At 39.7% G+C, this 15,217-nt stretch overlaps 1 protein-coding gene across 2 annotated transcripts in view; it reads left to right on the forward strand.

Annotated features, from left to right (window-relative positions):
- Nucleotides 1–12,788, forward strand: part of LOC104605785 (putative L-ascorbate peroxidase 6, chloroplastic/mitochondrial) — an 85,352-nt gene extending 72,564 nt beyond the window's left edge. Inside the window, exons 11-15 of one of the 2 annotated variants that reach the window (XR_016078758.1) lie at nucleotides 5,099–5,141; nucleotides 8,546–8,620; nucleotides 9,153–9,510; nucleotides 9,636–9,716; nucleotides 12,489–12,788. Coding sequence is in view for 1 of the 2 variants with exons in the window: in XM_088892054.1 (XP_088748180.1) it covers nucleotides 8,546–8,620; nucleotides 9,153–9,305 (228 nt within the window). In the remaining variant the exon portion in view is untranslated. Of the gene's footprint in view, nucleotides 1–5,098; nucleotides 5,142–8,545; nucleotides 8,621–9,152; nucleotides 9,532–9,635; nucleotides 9,717–12,488 lie in introns of those variants that run through there. The other variant, XM_088892054.1, reaches the window with a different exon arrangement.
- The last annotated feature ends 2,429 nt before the right edge of the window (nucleotides 12,789–15,217 follow it).

Genomic DNA, 15,217 nt, shown 5'->3' on the forward strand with positions numbered 1-15,217 from the left:
GAACAAACACTGCTGCTGCAGCACTTGAACAAGTCTGTATGACCTACGATTTTGTAGGAATCCAAAAGACAAACACTGCAGTTGCAGTACATAACCAGGTCTGTATGATCTACGGTTTTACAGAGATCATATGACCCCTCCACAGAATGGAAGATACAAGGTGAAGTTCACCACACACCTAATCGGCAGACCTGGTCCAATACCAACTTCAGGGCAGCCGAACAGTCAATGAGATCAAAGAGAAAAAAAAGGCTACTTCAGTCCATCAACAGGGTAGCCGAACAGCAGTAATACAAAAGAAGAAGGAAACACCACAGTCGGATCTTAGGGAATCAACAGTCCATCAAAGGGTGCAAAGAAAATACAAAAAAACTTCAGTTGAATACCAGGGCACCCGAACAGTAGATGAACAGTACCTTCTTGAACATCAGATGATAGCCTCTCTGTAAACCAGAACTTTCTCTACGAACATCAGATGATAGCCTCTCTACAGCCGAACAGACAATGGATACAGCATCTGGGCTGGAAGATGAAAAGTCTCTATAACTAGAACTCTTTTCTGCGCTGGAAGGTGAAAAGTCAGGCAGGCATCTTCTTGCTTAAGGTCGAACAGCAGATGGATACAGCTTCTGGGAGATGAAGAGACTAACTGCTCGACATTGGAGGATGAACACAACAGTTTTGCTTGACACCACCTTTCAGGCCTGGACGACTTGCTCTGATACCATGTTGAGCAAGAGAAGAGAGTAAGAGAGGAAGAGAGGAAGAGAAGAGAGGAGAGGCAAGAGGACTGAGCCCCAAAAGAATACTGCAGGCGTGTGCAGTAGATATTATTTATACTAGTCTGGTCGTACAACATAAAGTATGAAGAAATTACAAAAGTACCCCTGCGGTACTAAAATTGTGTACAACAACATCTGCCAACAGCGTCAATTCATGCTCAAATTCTATAGAGTAATGAACTTTCATTATTAACTGAGTTGTTTTCTCGATTTCTTCTCTCCCTCACGTAGAACGAGACAAACAGTTACTATTGTTGACAACTAAGCCTTGTAGCTTTCCAAAGTGCAGGATGTGGTTTGACAGGTGTAGGGCATAGAAAGGGAAGTAGAATACATCATGGTGTAGTTGTAGGTCATGGTAGTGGTTCTTGGGGTGTTGTAGATTGTGGTGGTGATAGGGTTCCAAGGGAGGATGTAGGAGGACAAGGTCTTCAAAAGTATATCTACTATGGTTTAGATAGACATACAGTTAATTTCTGTGTGATCTTTATGGGCCTCCATTTAATTGGAGCAATCATACATTTGTCACAAAAAGACACTATTGGTAATCTAACTCTAGTTGATTTATTGACATCAACTAATGCTGCAAGGAATAAGATATCTGTTTCATGTGAAAATCATGAAAGGTTTTTTTATTCAACTCCATCATCTAGCAATACAGCCATCGTAGCCAAGTTAGGTATACTTGTCTTACATCCAAGTTGATCCAATCATTTCAGTTGTCTACTTGGGTAATAGGTTTTAGAGCCTTATATCATATAACTGGGTCCCCAATTGTGTTTATTTCACTTTCTCAATCTCGTACCTCTCGAAGTGTTACTTTAGATGATGACTTACTTGGTTCCTCCTTGTCTTTGTCCTCCATACTTTATGTTCTATTTTCTTTTGATTTAATGTCTAATAGAAAGTTGGCTAAGTTTCTTGACTGCTCCATTACCATCTTTCCATCCTTGGGATATCAAGACAGGGAAGATGATTGAAGGGCATACGATCAAATGATCACATTATCTAAATGGTGGTTGAGCACAAACCACAATCTGAAAAGGTAAGCATAATTGTACTGCCCTAGTTTGTATCCCTTGAGCATTGATCTTCTTCCCATCATCAATTTGTTTCTCTATAATCTTTAGTTCCAGCTCCCCAGTCAATTTGTTTCAGAAAGATGCCCTTGATTTGCTTGAGGAAATGTGGTTGTCAGGGGTGAAACCTGTGGATTCCCTATGAATATTAATACTAAATTTAGCTGAGGTTAATTGTTTGGTTAATTAGAGAGGTATAGAATATAAGTTGGGAAGCTGAACTATTTGACTATTACATTATTTGCTGTAAATGTAATGTTGATGGTGCAATATCTTTTTGGGAGGCAGTGTTGTTGCTTGGAAGAATGAGACAAAGTATGGCTTCTGAGAGCAGTTTTGAAGCTAATGTGGGGCAATGGCTCATACTATGTGTGAATTAATGTTATAATGCTTTAAGAGGTTGGGTCTTCCATTGCATTTCCTGTAAAGTTGTTTTGTGATAATCAAGGTGTTTTTCATATTGCATCAAACCCAGTTTCCATTGAAAGGACAAAGAACATTGAAGTCGATTGTTACATTATAAGGGAGAAAAAACTTAGTGAGATCTTTCTATGCCCTGTGTAAAATTAGAAGATTAATTTGACGACCTGTTCATCATTCGAGTCAAAATAGAATGGACTGTATTTGTAAATGGTTGTAAGACCCGCAATGCTGTATAGAGCAGAGTGTTGGGCAGTCAAGAAACAACATGTCAAGAAAATAAATGTATCAGAAATATGTACATTTAGATGGAAGAGTGGGAAAACTAGGGAGGATAGGGTTAGAAATGAAGTCATTTGAAGGAACCTAAGAGTAGCTTCAAAAGATGAGAAAATGAGAGAAAGTAGACTAAGATGCTATGGTCACATGCATAGAAGGCCATTTACAGCACCTATAAAAAGAAGTGATGTAGAAGGGCTATAGGCAGACCAAAAAGGTACATGGGTTGTTAGTAAGAAATGATTTAAGTGCTCATCATTTAGCAATGGATATGGCACTAAACAAAATAGAATGGTAAAACAGGATTCATGTAGCCAATCCCATATAATTGGGATAAGGCTTGGATGATGATGAAATATACTCCAAATCAAGGGAGGAGTGTTAGAAGTTATTGTCGTCTAATAAGGGGTGTTTTTGTCTTTTTGTTGACTTTATTCTGTATGGGATCTCCTATAAGCAAAAACTCTGCACACACTCTGAAAGCATGACATCCACCGGCACATTGTGAACATCTCCCATGAATTTAATAATGTATGGAAGATATTCTCGATGTGTGGTTGGATGCCATGTGTGCATAGTTTTTGATTGCAGGAGATCCGGGCTCGTATGAGTAGTTAGGTCTTTCTACCATCATTCTTATCGTTAGAGTCGACAATATAAGGGTAGTTTGGTCATTTATCTTTTTAATTAAAAATGAGTTGTCTATTTTGTCTATGTTTAAGTTGTGTCCCATACTCAATGAAGGATAGAGTTATCTTTTGTATTATAATGCAAAGACTATAAATATAAGATGGGTCGGCTGAGAGTAATTTTCTTTTCTCTTTGGCCGAACCCTTTCTTTCTCTCCTCTCTTCTCTCTCTTCTTATTCTTTCTTTCTTTCTTACTTCAGACCTAGGACTGACCTAGTGTTAATCGAACCATTCACTTGGTATCAGAGCACTAGAAAATCAGTCTAGAATTCAGTTTTCTCCTTGGATTGCCATATCAGACCTGATTTTTGAAATAACTCACAAACCAATTGGAGGTTCGATAAGAGGGAAAAAAGGAGTGGTTGTTTTTCCATCTAGGAGGTAACTATGCCTCTAGTTGTTGTGGTGGTGTTTATTTTGGTGGTTTGCTAGAAATCCTCCAAGTGATGACTCAAAGAGGGCTGGTTGTGGACAGGTGTGAACAGAACCCTATAGTCAGCAGATAGCATGGTGTGTTCTATCTCTTTTGGACTGGATTTCGACTGTGGCAGTGCTGATTGATAGGTGCGCGTATGGACTGTTTTTCTCCCTATTTATGTCTGAATGTGTGTGACATCTGTAGGGTTTTTTCATGCTGAACCCTATGACAGCAGTAGTGTCTTAACAATAGTTGTTTAATTGTGGTGTGGTGTGTGGTGTGTGGTGTAGTGCTGTGTAGTGAAGGGTGATTTTCTTGTAGTTGAATTCCTTTTGTGGTGTGTGGTGACCTTTTTTCTTTACAATGGCAACAACTGGAGAGGGTAGTGATAATAAAACTGGTGTTATGATTTCCTCCGATTATCTAAATGTACAAATGACCTCCATCAAATTAAATGGTGAGAACTATGTGGCATGGGCTAAATCGGTGGAAGTGTTTCTAAGAGCCAAGAAGAAGGTGAAACATGTGAGGGAAGAAAAACCCTCTTCTGACTCTCCGGGTATAGTGAGTGGGAACAGAAGAATGCACAAATTATGACTTGTGGAATAGCATGGAGCCTAAAATTAGTGTAAATTTTATTCTCTTGGATACAGCTAAAGGAGATCTGGGACCATGCTAAGAAACTTTATTCTGGCCAAGATAACACCACTAGAGTATACCAACTTTATCAGGAGTACTTCAACTTGAAGCAGGGAAATCAGAATCTAGAGGAGTATTATGCAAGTATGAAAAATCTTCGTAATGAGCTTAATGTGTATTGCCCTTTGATTTTGGATGTTAAAATTCAGAAGCAACAAAGGGAACAACTTGATGTGACAAGGTTTTTAGTGAGATTGAAATCGGAATATGAACCTGTTCGGGCACAAATATTAGGCGGATCTGCCCTTCCCTCTTTTGAGGAGGTGTTTGCCCAATCATGTTGTGACTAGTGGTGGTGGCGCAATTAGTGAGAACCAACAAGTTGATTGGACACCCTCCACATCTACAAGTGTTTCCGGGAAGGAAATGGTGAGTATGAGAAATTTCTTCAAACATCCTCTCAGTAGAACATAGCTACTCTTGCTCATTCAGGTATGGCCTGTTTGGCATCTAAACCCTCACATTGGATTATTGACTTTGGAGCCTCTGATCATATGACTAGGACTCTAGGTGTGTTTTCTTTTCTTTCCCAGTTTTCCATGTCCCAAACAGTTACCCTTGCTAATGGTTCTACTTCTCCCATTTGTGGTGTTGGTGATGTTGACCTCACTTCTTTATTTTTATCCTCTGTCTTATATGTACCCAAATTTCCTTTTAACCTTATGTCTATTAGTAGATTAACCAAATCACTTAATTGTTCTTTAACTTTTTATTCTTTTTGTGTGTTTCAGGATCTCAAGATGGGGATGAAGATTGGTGGAGGGCATGAAGCAGGTGGGTTGTATTACCTTGATGGTGGTGGTCTAAAAGTAGCACTTCAGTCTTTTCTTAATCCTCTCCAATGGCACTACAGCCCTGAAGTTACTTGTTCCATCTTTAAGTCATCTTAAATCTTTGGATTGTGAGTCGTGTCAATTTGGAAAACATAAGAAAGTCTCTTTTAGTCCTTTTTCATTAGTTCATTTAGATGTTTGGGGTCCAAAGTACAATGGCTACAAGTACTTTGTAATTTTTGTTGATGATTACTCAAGGATGACATGGCTTTATCTTATGAAAGACAGAAGTGGATTCTTTTCTATTTTCCAAAAATTCCATGTTGAAATTCCTACTCAATTTGGTGTCCATATTAAGATCCTTCGTTTAGACAATGCAAAAGAATATAGTTCAACGCCATTTTAGCAATACTTAGAGCAACACGATGTAATTCATCAAACTTCTTGTTCTTACACCCCACAACAGAATGGCGTGGCTAAGTGAAAGAACCGATACTTACTTGAAACTACTCGGTCCATCATGCATGATATGAATGTTCCAAAGCGTTTTTGGAGTGATGTTGTCCTTACATTATGTTTTCTCATCAATCATATGCCTATGTCTATCCTTGGAAGTCAGTCCCCTTTCTCAGTCTTGTTCCCTACTATTTCTTCTTTCCTTCTTATTCCCAAAGTTTTTTATTGTATTTGTTTTGTTCATAGTTTAGGGCCTGGACTGAATAAGTTTATGCACGTGCTACAAAATGCATCTTTCTTGGCTATTCTAGAACCCAAAAAGGGCACAAGTGTTACAACCCTAGCTCCCATTGGTCCTTTGTGTGTTTTGATGTTACTTTCTTTGAGTCTATTACATTCTTTTCTAGTTCTAATGGTCTTCTTCTTCCTATGTTTCCGATTCCTATTCTAGTTGCGGACTCCATTCCTACAGTTCCTATTGTGTCTCGTCATCATCTTCTCCAATGCAAGTTAATATTGAAAGGCCGCCAATCACGCAAGTGTATACTCATAGAAGAGCACCGGCTCCTCCAATTCATTCCTTGTCAACAAATCCAGTAGTTGTGCCTCCTTCTGATCTTCATCTTCACATTGCATTGTGGAAAGGTATACGTAGTTGTACATCTCATCCTATTTCCCATTTTGTTTTTGTTTCTCACCTTTCCGCTTCCCATTGATAGCTTATATCTCTGTTATCCTCTGTTTCCATTCCTAAGACTGTCAAGGAAGCCATTGCCTCTCCAAGGTGGCGGCAAGCAATGGAAGAGGAATTGTCTGCACTAGCATACAAATACAATCACATGTGAGAGCTTACCACTCTCCCTCCTAGTAAGCATATTGATGGATGTAAGTGGGTATACACAATGAAATATCTTCCAGATGGTAGTATGAAATAATTAAAAGCTCGGTTAGTGGCAAAAGGCTACTTTTAGTTGTATGGTGTTGACAATACGGAGACATTCTTTCCTGTGGCTAAGATTGGTTCAGTTCGGGTGTTGATTTCTTTAGCAGCAATGTACGATTGGCCCCTCTTTCAACTTGACATTAAAAATGCCTTCTTACATGGTGATCTTCTTGAGGAGGTATTATGGAGAAAACACCAGGGTTTGTTGCTCAGGGGGGAGGATGGTAAAGTTTGTAGACTTAGGAAGGCAATCTATGGGCTGAAACAATCTCCAGTGCATGCTTGGTAGATTCAGTGAAGTAGTGAGGGACTTTGGCACGGAACAGTGCTAGGTAGACCATTCTGTGTTCTAGTATGAATTAGAGGCTGGAAAGATTTTGTTAGTGGTGTATGTGGATGACATTGTCATAACTGGTAGCAATGAGATTAATAGGTTGAAGACCTTTCTGCATGATCATTTCCAAACAAAAGGTTTAGATAAGCTGAAATATTTTTTGGGAATAGAAGTTGCAAGATCAAGACATGGTATTAACTTGTGCCAAAAAAAGTATGTCCTTGGTTTGCTTCAAGAGATAGGGCTGTTGGGTGTCAAACCGGCTTAAACACCTATGGAATCAAATGTCAAGTTGAGTACTGATGCGGGTGAAGAGTTTGAAGATTCTGGGAAGTATAGGAGGTTGGTGGGTAAGTTGAACTACTTGACTATTACTCGGTCAAATATATCATTTGCAATAAGTTTGGTGAATCAGTTTATGCAACACCCTCGGGTTCCATATTGGGATGCAATTATAAGGATTGTTAGATACTTGAAGGGAGCTCCAAGCCGTGACTGTTATACAAGAGTGGAGGAACTCTTAAGATAGAGGGGTACACAGATGCTGATTTGGCCAGATCTATGTCTGACAGGAGATCCACTACAGGGTATTGTACCTTCCTTGGTGGCAATCTAGTGGCTTGGAAGAGCAAGAAGCACTGTAGTAACAAGAAGCTGAATATAGGGCCATGGCTCATACTACATGTGAACTAGTGTGGCTGAAAGCCTTTTGTAGGAGATGGGGTTCTCAGTCGACAAGCCTATACTCTCCAGCTTGAGGGGGAGTGTTAGAGTTGGCAATATAACGTTAGTTTGGTCATTTGTCTTTTTAATTAAAGATGAGTTCTCTATTTTGTCTGTGTTTAAGTTGTGTCCCATACTCAATGAGGGACAGAGTTGTCTTTTGCATTCTAATGCAAAAACTATAAATATAAGATGGGTCAGGTGAGAGTAACTGATTTTCTTTTCTCTCTCGCCGGACCCTTTCTTTCTCTCCTCTCTTCTTTCTCTTCTTATTCTTTCTTTCTTACTTACTTCAGACCTAGGATTGACCTAGTGTTAATCGAACCATTCACACTTATCATCTTATAAGCTAATTGATTGTGAGGGAGAGGTTACTTTTCTTCTTCTTTTCTCATTCTTTTCTTCTCTGCTGTTAAATTAAGTCTAAGATCTATTGACATGTTTTATAATCTCTGTGCATATGTGTTTGTGTTTCTATCTCTTTATGTCTCTTTCTGTCAATTATGGGTGTTGTTATTTTGGTGTTACCTTACATCCTTTAGATGGGGACCATTGGTAACATAAATAGTGAACTTTGGGTTGACAAGAATGAGAATACGGGTTAAGACTGAGATTGCCACTTTGTGCAAAAACACCTGAGGTAGTCTGTATCCAGTCTATCCCTACCGAGGCCTGGATGATTGGGACCACCTTTGGGTATTGACATTTTTTTGACATCGTTTACATGTTTGTATTTACTCTTGACTAGAATGTCCCCATTCAGCCTAGTAGTATTTATCTACCTAGGACGTCTAATATCCTTGCAATGTGCCTTAAATAAAAAGAAAAAAAAGTTCTTATGGTCCTCCAACTTTCTCTTGGTGTAAAATAGTTGTTTCTTCTTTGTTGTTTTGTTTGTGCTTTAGTTCTAATAACACCTAACTTAATCCAAATAAATTTCTTCATACAGGGTTTTTCAATTGATGGTGGCCCTGCAAAGGCCGCACCAGAAAAATTCGTTGCAGCCAAGTACTCGTATGGAAAGGTTATAATCAATCCAAACTTTATTTACCTTTTGGCCACTGATAAAAGGAAAAAAGAAAGAATAAATTTATACCTACCATCCTTATTTTTGTTAGTCATTAAAGATACTAGTGTAAGATCATGTGCTATGCACGTGCAAAAAATTATTACCCATATATGATATACATATGGTATTTGGATTTAACTTTTATGGGCTCTACATAACCCAAGGCAAGTATCCACTTTTTTTTTTCTTTTTACCAAAAAAAAGATTTTGCATTTCTTAATGATTTTTTTTGCATTTCCAAAAAAAGATATTTTGGATATCCTTGAAACCCTCTGAATATATATTTATACATGCATAATGCTTTTTGGTTATTCACCCTTCTGGTTTGCTGCATGCTTAATAAACAAGAATCCTGTTTTATTGTGCTGCGTTTTTATAACAACACAAGATGAAGCTATTTCCAAACCATGTGAACCACACCTAAAAGCTTGGAAGTTTGAAGGAGAAAACAATTAGCACCAATAAATGTTACATATTTGAATTGCAGAGAGAGCTCTCGGATTCTATGAAGCAGAAGATTCGTGCAGAGTATGAAGCAATTGGAGGCAGCCCAGATAAACCTCTTCAGTCAAACTATTTCTTAAATATCATGATAGTGATTGCTGTCTTGGCTTTTTTGGCATCTCTAGTTGTAAACTAGATTTTTTTTGCCTTCTCGTTTGGTTTTATAATCCATGCCATGCTTTTATAGTTAATCTCTGCAATCCCATGCTCTGCTGGGGGTGAAAGTTTCAAGGTGATTTATTCCACTGTTGGAAAGCCGAGACTCGGATTCAGTTTGCCTGACCCACTAAACTGAGGCATTTAAATTGGCAAGTCAATTGCATCGCAATTCAATTCACTTGGTAATAATTACTTCTCTGAAATGGTTTAAGGGATCTTAAACAAGACCAAATATGGAGCGGTGGCCCTGGTGGAGTATTAAATATTTAATCAAAAGTTTTTTCTCAATTTGTTGGTTTTCTTCCAGGAATGGCAATAAGGCAGGTTAATTCGATAACCATCCCTACCTACTCTAGTTATGGCATTTGCTGCTAATTGGATCGGTCAGGTTAACATTGAGATTGTGGCATTGAATTGGACCTAGTTCAATTTTCTTTGTATATCTATTAAGGCACCTCTCTTGTTCTCTTGCATTTCTTATTTCCTTGCTATTATTTCTTTAAGGTTTTCTGCATCTCTATCTTTTTGTTTGTTGGTAAATTTTCTGTATGCCTATCAATGTATCAAAAGCCAACAGCTGTCTGGCTTGTGGATCAAATGGTTCCCTGAGTTCACCCAGTTATCATCATCTAAGTCTAGTACCAAATATATGAGGTTGGCCACATGAATCCTGTAGAGAGCATTGATGTGGGCCCCACAGCTATGGTCCCACTTTGTTCGTAGGGTAGAATGTGTTCTAGTCATCCTAGGGTTAGCTGGTGGTTAGTCGGTTATTTCAGTTGTTATTTATTTCAGTTTTATTTTGTTCTATTTGTTATATAAATACTAAGGGCAGATGTGTCCTTTCTATGTAATGAGGATAACCTATAAATACTAAATTTTGTCCTTCCTTTCAACCCTTTATGTTCTACAGTTCTCTCTTCTCTTTCTCTTCTCTTCTCTACATTTTCCTTCTGTTTTCGAACCTGAAATCTATTAGGGTTCAAGGCTGATAGCAGTCTTGAACTTCTACTTGGTATCAGAGCAATGTTAGGGTTTCTCATGTGAGTCTAGTCCAACCGACCACATGAGAACCATCTAGGGCTGGAAGCTGAGAAAGTAGAGTTCGTTGACCGATTCTTGGAGATCGCCAGAGGGTTTAGCAGTTGTTGAAGACTTGCCACGGTTGCAAAGTGTTGGTGATCAGGAAGAATCAGAGAAGGCTAGAGTTTGGGTAACCTTGGAAGGCAGCGAACAACATTCTCTTGTAAGTTATTTTATTTTCTAAGAGAAATGCTATCAGAGAAGATAGGTTGGACCTATCTAGAAAGGGCGGCTAAACCATTCTAGGGTTTTCTTCTTTCTATTCTCTAGGGCTTGATATTGATCTTGCGGCAAACCCTACTAATCTTGCTGCAAACCCTACTGTTGGGCCAAGCCTTGTGATCTACCTGTGAAGCTCTTCTTAAGTTTTTTTCTCAGCATTGATCAGTTTTAAGATTTCATATTAACCCTACTACAAGTCTTATCTATACGGTACTGCTTGGAATGTGCGGCTGAGAATTTTTTTTTTTTAAGGACTGATTAAAACCCTAATTCTAGTTCAGCATATCAAAGCTTTTAAGGGGAGAAAACTGTACGGACTGTTGCTGTTGTGTTTGCTAATTGGTTTCAGATCAGACTTATACTGGTTTCATGCACATATACCGTGAATGCAGATTAGTTCTATACTGATTTTTTATTGTGATTGATAGTCCAAGTGTTGTTCTTCGACTGTAGTAACCCTAATTTTTGAGACTATTGGTTCTTGAACAAAATGGAGTTTAAAAATCAGGCAGAAGGCAGTTTTGGGAACAGCAGTTCTGGTAGTGTTTCTAAGACAGGTTTTCAGATTACAACCATAAGATTTGATGGATCAAACTATTTGGAATGGGCCTAATCAGCCATGATGGTTATTGGGGGAAGGGGTAAATTAGGGTATCTCTTGGGAGATGTGAAAGAACCTTCCAAGGGAGACCCCATGTATACCAAGTGGGTCCAAGAAAACTACTTGGTTATGACATGGCTGTATAATTCTATGCAGTCTCATATCAGCCGAAATTACCTGTGGGCAAAGACAGCCAAGGAGATATGGGATGTTATGAAAGAAACTTATTCCCAACCCCTTAATGTTGCCAGAGCTTATGAATTGAAATGTAAAGTGAACACTCTTAAACAATGAGAGAAATCGGTTTTGGTCTACTTCTCTACCTTGAAGTCCCTGTGGTATGAGATTGATCACTTAGAGACTCTTGAGTGGGAGAGTCCCAAAGATGCACAGACCCATAGAAAGCAAGTCGAGACAAACAAGGTGTTTGAGTTTCTGGCAGGTCTAAATTCAGAGTATGATATTGTGCGGCAACAGATATTGACCAGAGATAGTGTGACTCTCACCCAGGCATACTTCTTAGTGCATAGTGAAGAGACCAAGAGAAAAGTCATGATGCAACATCAGCCTCTTACACCAGCCCTTGTAGCTGTTAAACCCAAATCAGGAGGTGATTCAGAAAGGGACATGAAGAATGAAGATAAAAGAGATGTGGTATGTGAGCATTGTAAGAAACCCAAACACACAAAAGAAACATGCTGGAAACTGCATTCTTATTTGGTCCCGACAAAGTTGAGAAGCAAGAAGGGTAATGCTCATGTGGTCGTGAACACTGATTCAGCATCCTCATCTGGCACAAGAAGCACACCTTTAGAGACCTTAGTTGCAATTCGGGCTGCTTTAATATAGTTAGAAAAGGAAGTTGGGAACTCAGCTCAGCCACCGCAGTCACCATCAGCCCCTGCCACATATGCTTTCACACATTTAGGTACTCGAGCCTCAGCCTACCATGCCTCAGCTTCAGGTACTATTGAACCATATTGGGTAATAGATTCAGGTGCATCCGACCATATGACTAGCTTGCCTTCATTGTTTACCACTTATCATTTGTCTTCTAGTAGGGATAAAATATCTATTGTTGATGGTTCTCTTGTCCCCATTTCTAGCAAGGGTGACATCAAGCTATCGGATACTATCTCCTTGTCCTTTGTCTTGCATGTTCCTAAGCTTGATACTAACCTTCTTTCAGTTAGTAGTATTACCAAACATATGAATTGCTCAGTAACTTTCTTCCCTGACCGATGTGTTTTTCAGGACTTGAAGACGAAGAAGATGATTGGGACTGGCCATAAGACGAATGGGATCTATCTGCTCGAGGAGAGTTCTCGTCGGGAAGAGTCAGTGGATAAGAAGTCACTTGTTTCTCAGATTGTGAGTCCAGTTATGCTTTGGCATAACCGATTGGGTCATTTGTCTTTCCGGTCCTTAAAGAGTTTGTTCCCTACTTTGTTTGAGTTTGTTGAGTTGTCTCAATTGAAATGTGAAAATTGTGAGTTTACTAAGCATTGTAGAAAATCTTATTCATTGAGTAATAAAAGGAGTAATAGTTCTTTTGATATTGTGCATACTGATGTTTGGGGGCCATATCACATCCCTTCTATGGGTGGGTACAGATATTTTTTTGTTATTTGTTGATGACCATACTCGGTTTTCTTGGGTTTATCTTATGCGTTCATGAGATGAAGTTCCCGCCTTAACCCAAAACTTCCACCAAATGATCATAACCCAATTTGATGCCAAGATCAAAGTTCTTATATCTGATAATGCAAATGAATACTTTGCTAAGCCATTGGCATCTTACCTTCTTAATTATGGGGTTATCCATCAGAGCACTTGCCCTCATACACCTCAGCAGAATGGGGTTGTAGAAAGGAAGAATAGGCACATCTTGGAGGTGGCTAGAAGTATTATGTTTACCTCCAATGTCCTTATTCACTTCTTGGATGATGCTATCCTCACGACAGTATATCTTATTAATAAGGTTCATTCCCGGGTTCTTGATATGAAATCTCCTTTTTTCCTTCTATACCCAAATGAGGAGTTGTTTACTATTCCCCTTAAAACATTTGGTTGTACCTGTTTTGTTCATCTTCTCAGACCCCATCACTCCAAATTCGAACCAAGAGCCTCCAAATGCATCTTTCTTGGTTATTCACAAACTCAAAAGGGTTATTGCTGTTATGATCCTATCTCAAGGAAGAAGTTTGTCTCCATGGATGTCACTTTCTTTGAGGAGACACCCTATTATTCTCAAGTTTCTCTTCAGGGGGAGAGTAGTGAGAGTGGGGATTTAGGTCATTTTCTTCAGGAGGGGCGTAGTGAGGGTAGGGTTAATACTTTTGGGGTTGTTCCCTTACCTATTCCATTGGGTGATGAGGGCTGCAATAGTGAGGGTGGTCAGAGGGATCAGGAGTTGAGAGTTTATCACAGGCGATGCAGGCAGGTTGATCCCGGTCATCAGCAGTCTAGGCCAACTCCAACCTCTTCTGCGGCTCCAAGTCCAAGTATTACAGTCCCAGGGCCCACAAAGACTCCTTTCACTATTGCCACTTCACCTCCTGCAGACGACCTTGACCTTCCCATTGCCGTCCGTAAAGGGAAACGACATTGCACCACATCTACAGCTCACTGCATTTCCCAGTTTTTATCCTATGATCGCCTATCTCCCTCCTATAGGTCCTATCTTACTTCCGTTGCCAATGTCCCTATTCTAAGAACAGTGCAAGAAGCCTTATCAGTCCCGGAGTGGAAAGGTGCAATGCAAGTTGAAATAGGGACATTGGCAACGGAAGTAAGATAGGACCTGTAGGAGGGAGATAGGCGATCATATATCAGTCCCGGAGTGGAAAGGTGCAATGCAAGTTGAAATAGATGCCTTGTTGAAAAATAATACCTGGGAGATAGTTGATCTGCCCAAAGGAAAGAAACCAGTTGGATGCAAATGGATATTTACTGTGAAGCACAATGCGGATGACTCCATTGAGAGGTACAAAGCTCGGCTAGTTGCAAAAGGGTTCACCCAGACTTATGGTATAAATTACTTGGAGACTTTTGCCCCAGTAACCAAGATGACCACCATTCGAGTTCTATTATCTCTTGCAGCAAGCCACACTTGGCCTTTGTACCAAATGGGCGTTAAAAATGCTTTCCTGAATGGAGACCTACAGGAAGAGGTTTACATGCGGTTGCCTCCTGGATTACAAAGACAGGTAAGAAGGTCTGCCGGCTCAATAAGGCATTGTATGGTTTGAAGCAGTCACTTAGAGCTTGGTTTGATAGATTCGGACTAGCCCTTGGGAAGTTCGGTTATCTATAGGCCCAGTCAGATCATACACTGTTCATCAAAAGGGTGGAGCCCTCTCTGGCACTACTTGCAGTATATGTTGATGATATTGTGGTGACAGGAAATGATAGCCATGGGATTGAGTCCCTCAAATAGCTCCTTCATCAAGAGTTTGAGGTGAAAGATCTTGGTGCACTACGGTATTTTTTGGGTATTGAGGTTGCTAGATCTAAACAGGGGATCTTTGTCTCTCAGAGGAAATATGTTCTAAATCTGTTGGCGGAAACTGGAAAGTTAGGTGTCAAGCCTGCGGATACACCCATTGAACATAACCACAGGATTAGTGCAGAGAGTGGGGAGCCTCTTGAAGACAAAGTTATGTAGAGAGTGGGAAAGCTCCTATATCTCTACCTCACTCGGCTAGATATCAGTTATGCAGTTAGTGTTGTCAGCCAGTACATGCATTCTCCTAGAACCACGCATCTTCTTGCAGTAGAAAGAATATTAGCATACTTGAAGAGATGCCCGGGTAGAGGTATACTGTTCAAGAACAATGACCACATGAAGGTGGAGGTCTATACGGATGCCGATTGGGCTGGGAGTGTTGATGACAGAAGGTCTACCTGTGGATATTGTGCCCTTGTGGGAGGTAATATTGTCTCTTAGAGGAGTAAAAAACAGAGTGTTGTCTCCCGATCTA

The sequence above is a fragment of the Nelumbo nucifera genome, chromosome 1 (assembly GCF_055504915.1).
Source record: "Nelumbo nucifera cultivar China Antique chromosome 1, China Antique-T2T, whole genome shotgun sequence".
NCBI classification, from domain to species: domain Eukaryota; kingdom Viridiplantae; phylum Streptophyta; class Magnoliopsida; order Proteales; family Nelumbonaceae; genus Nelumbo; species Nelumbo nucifera.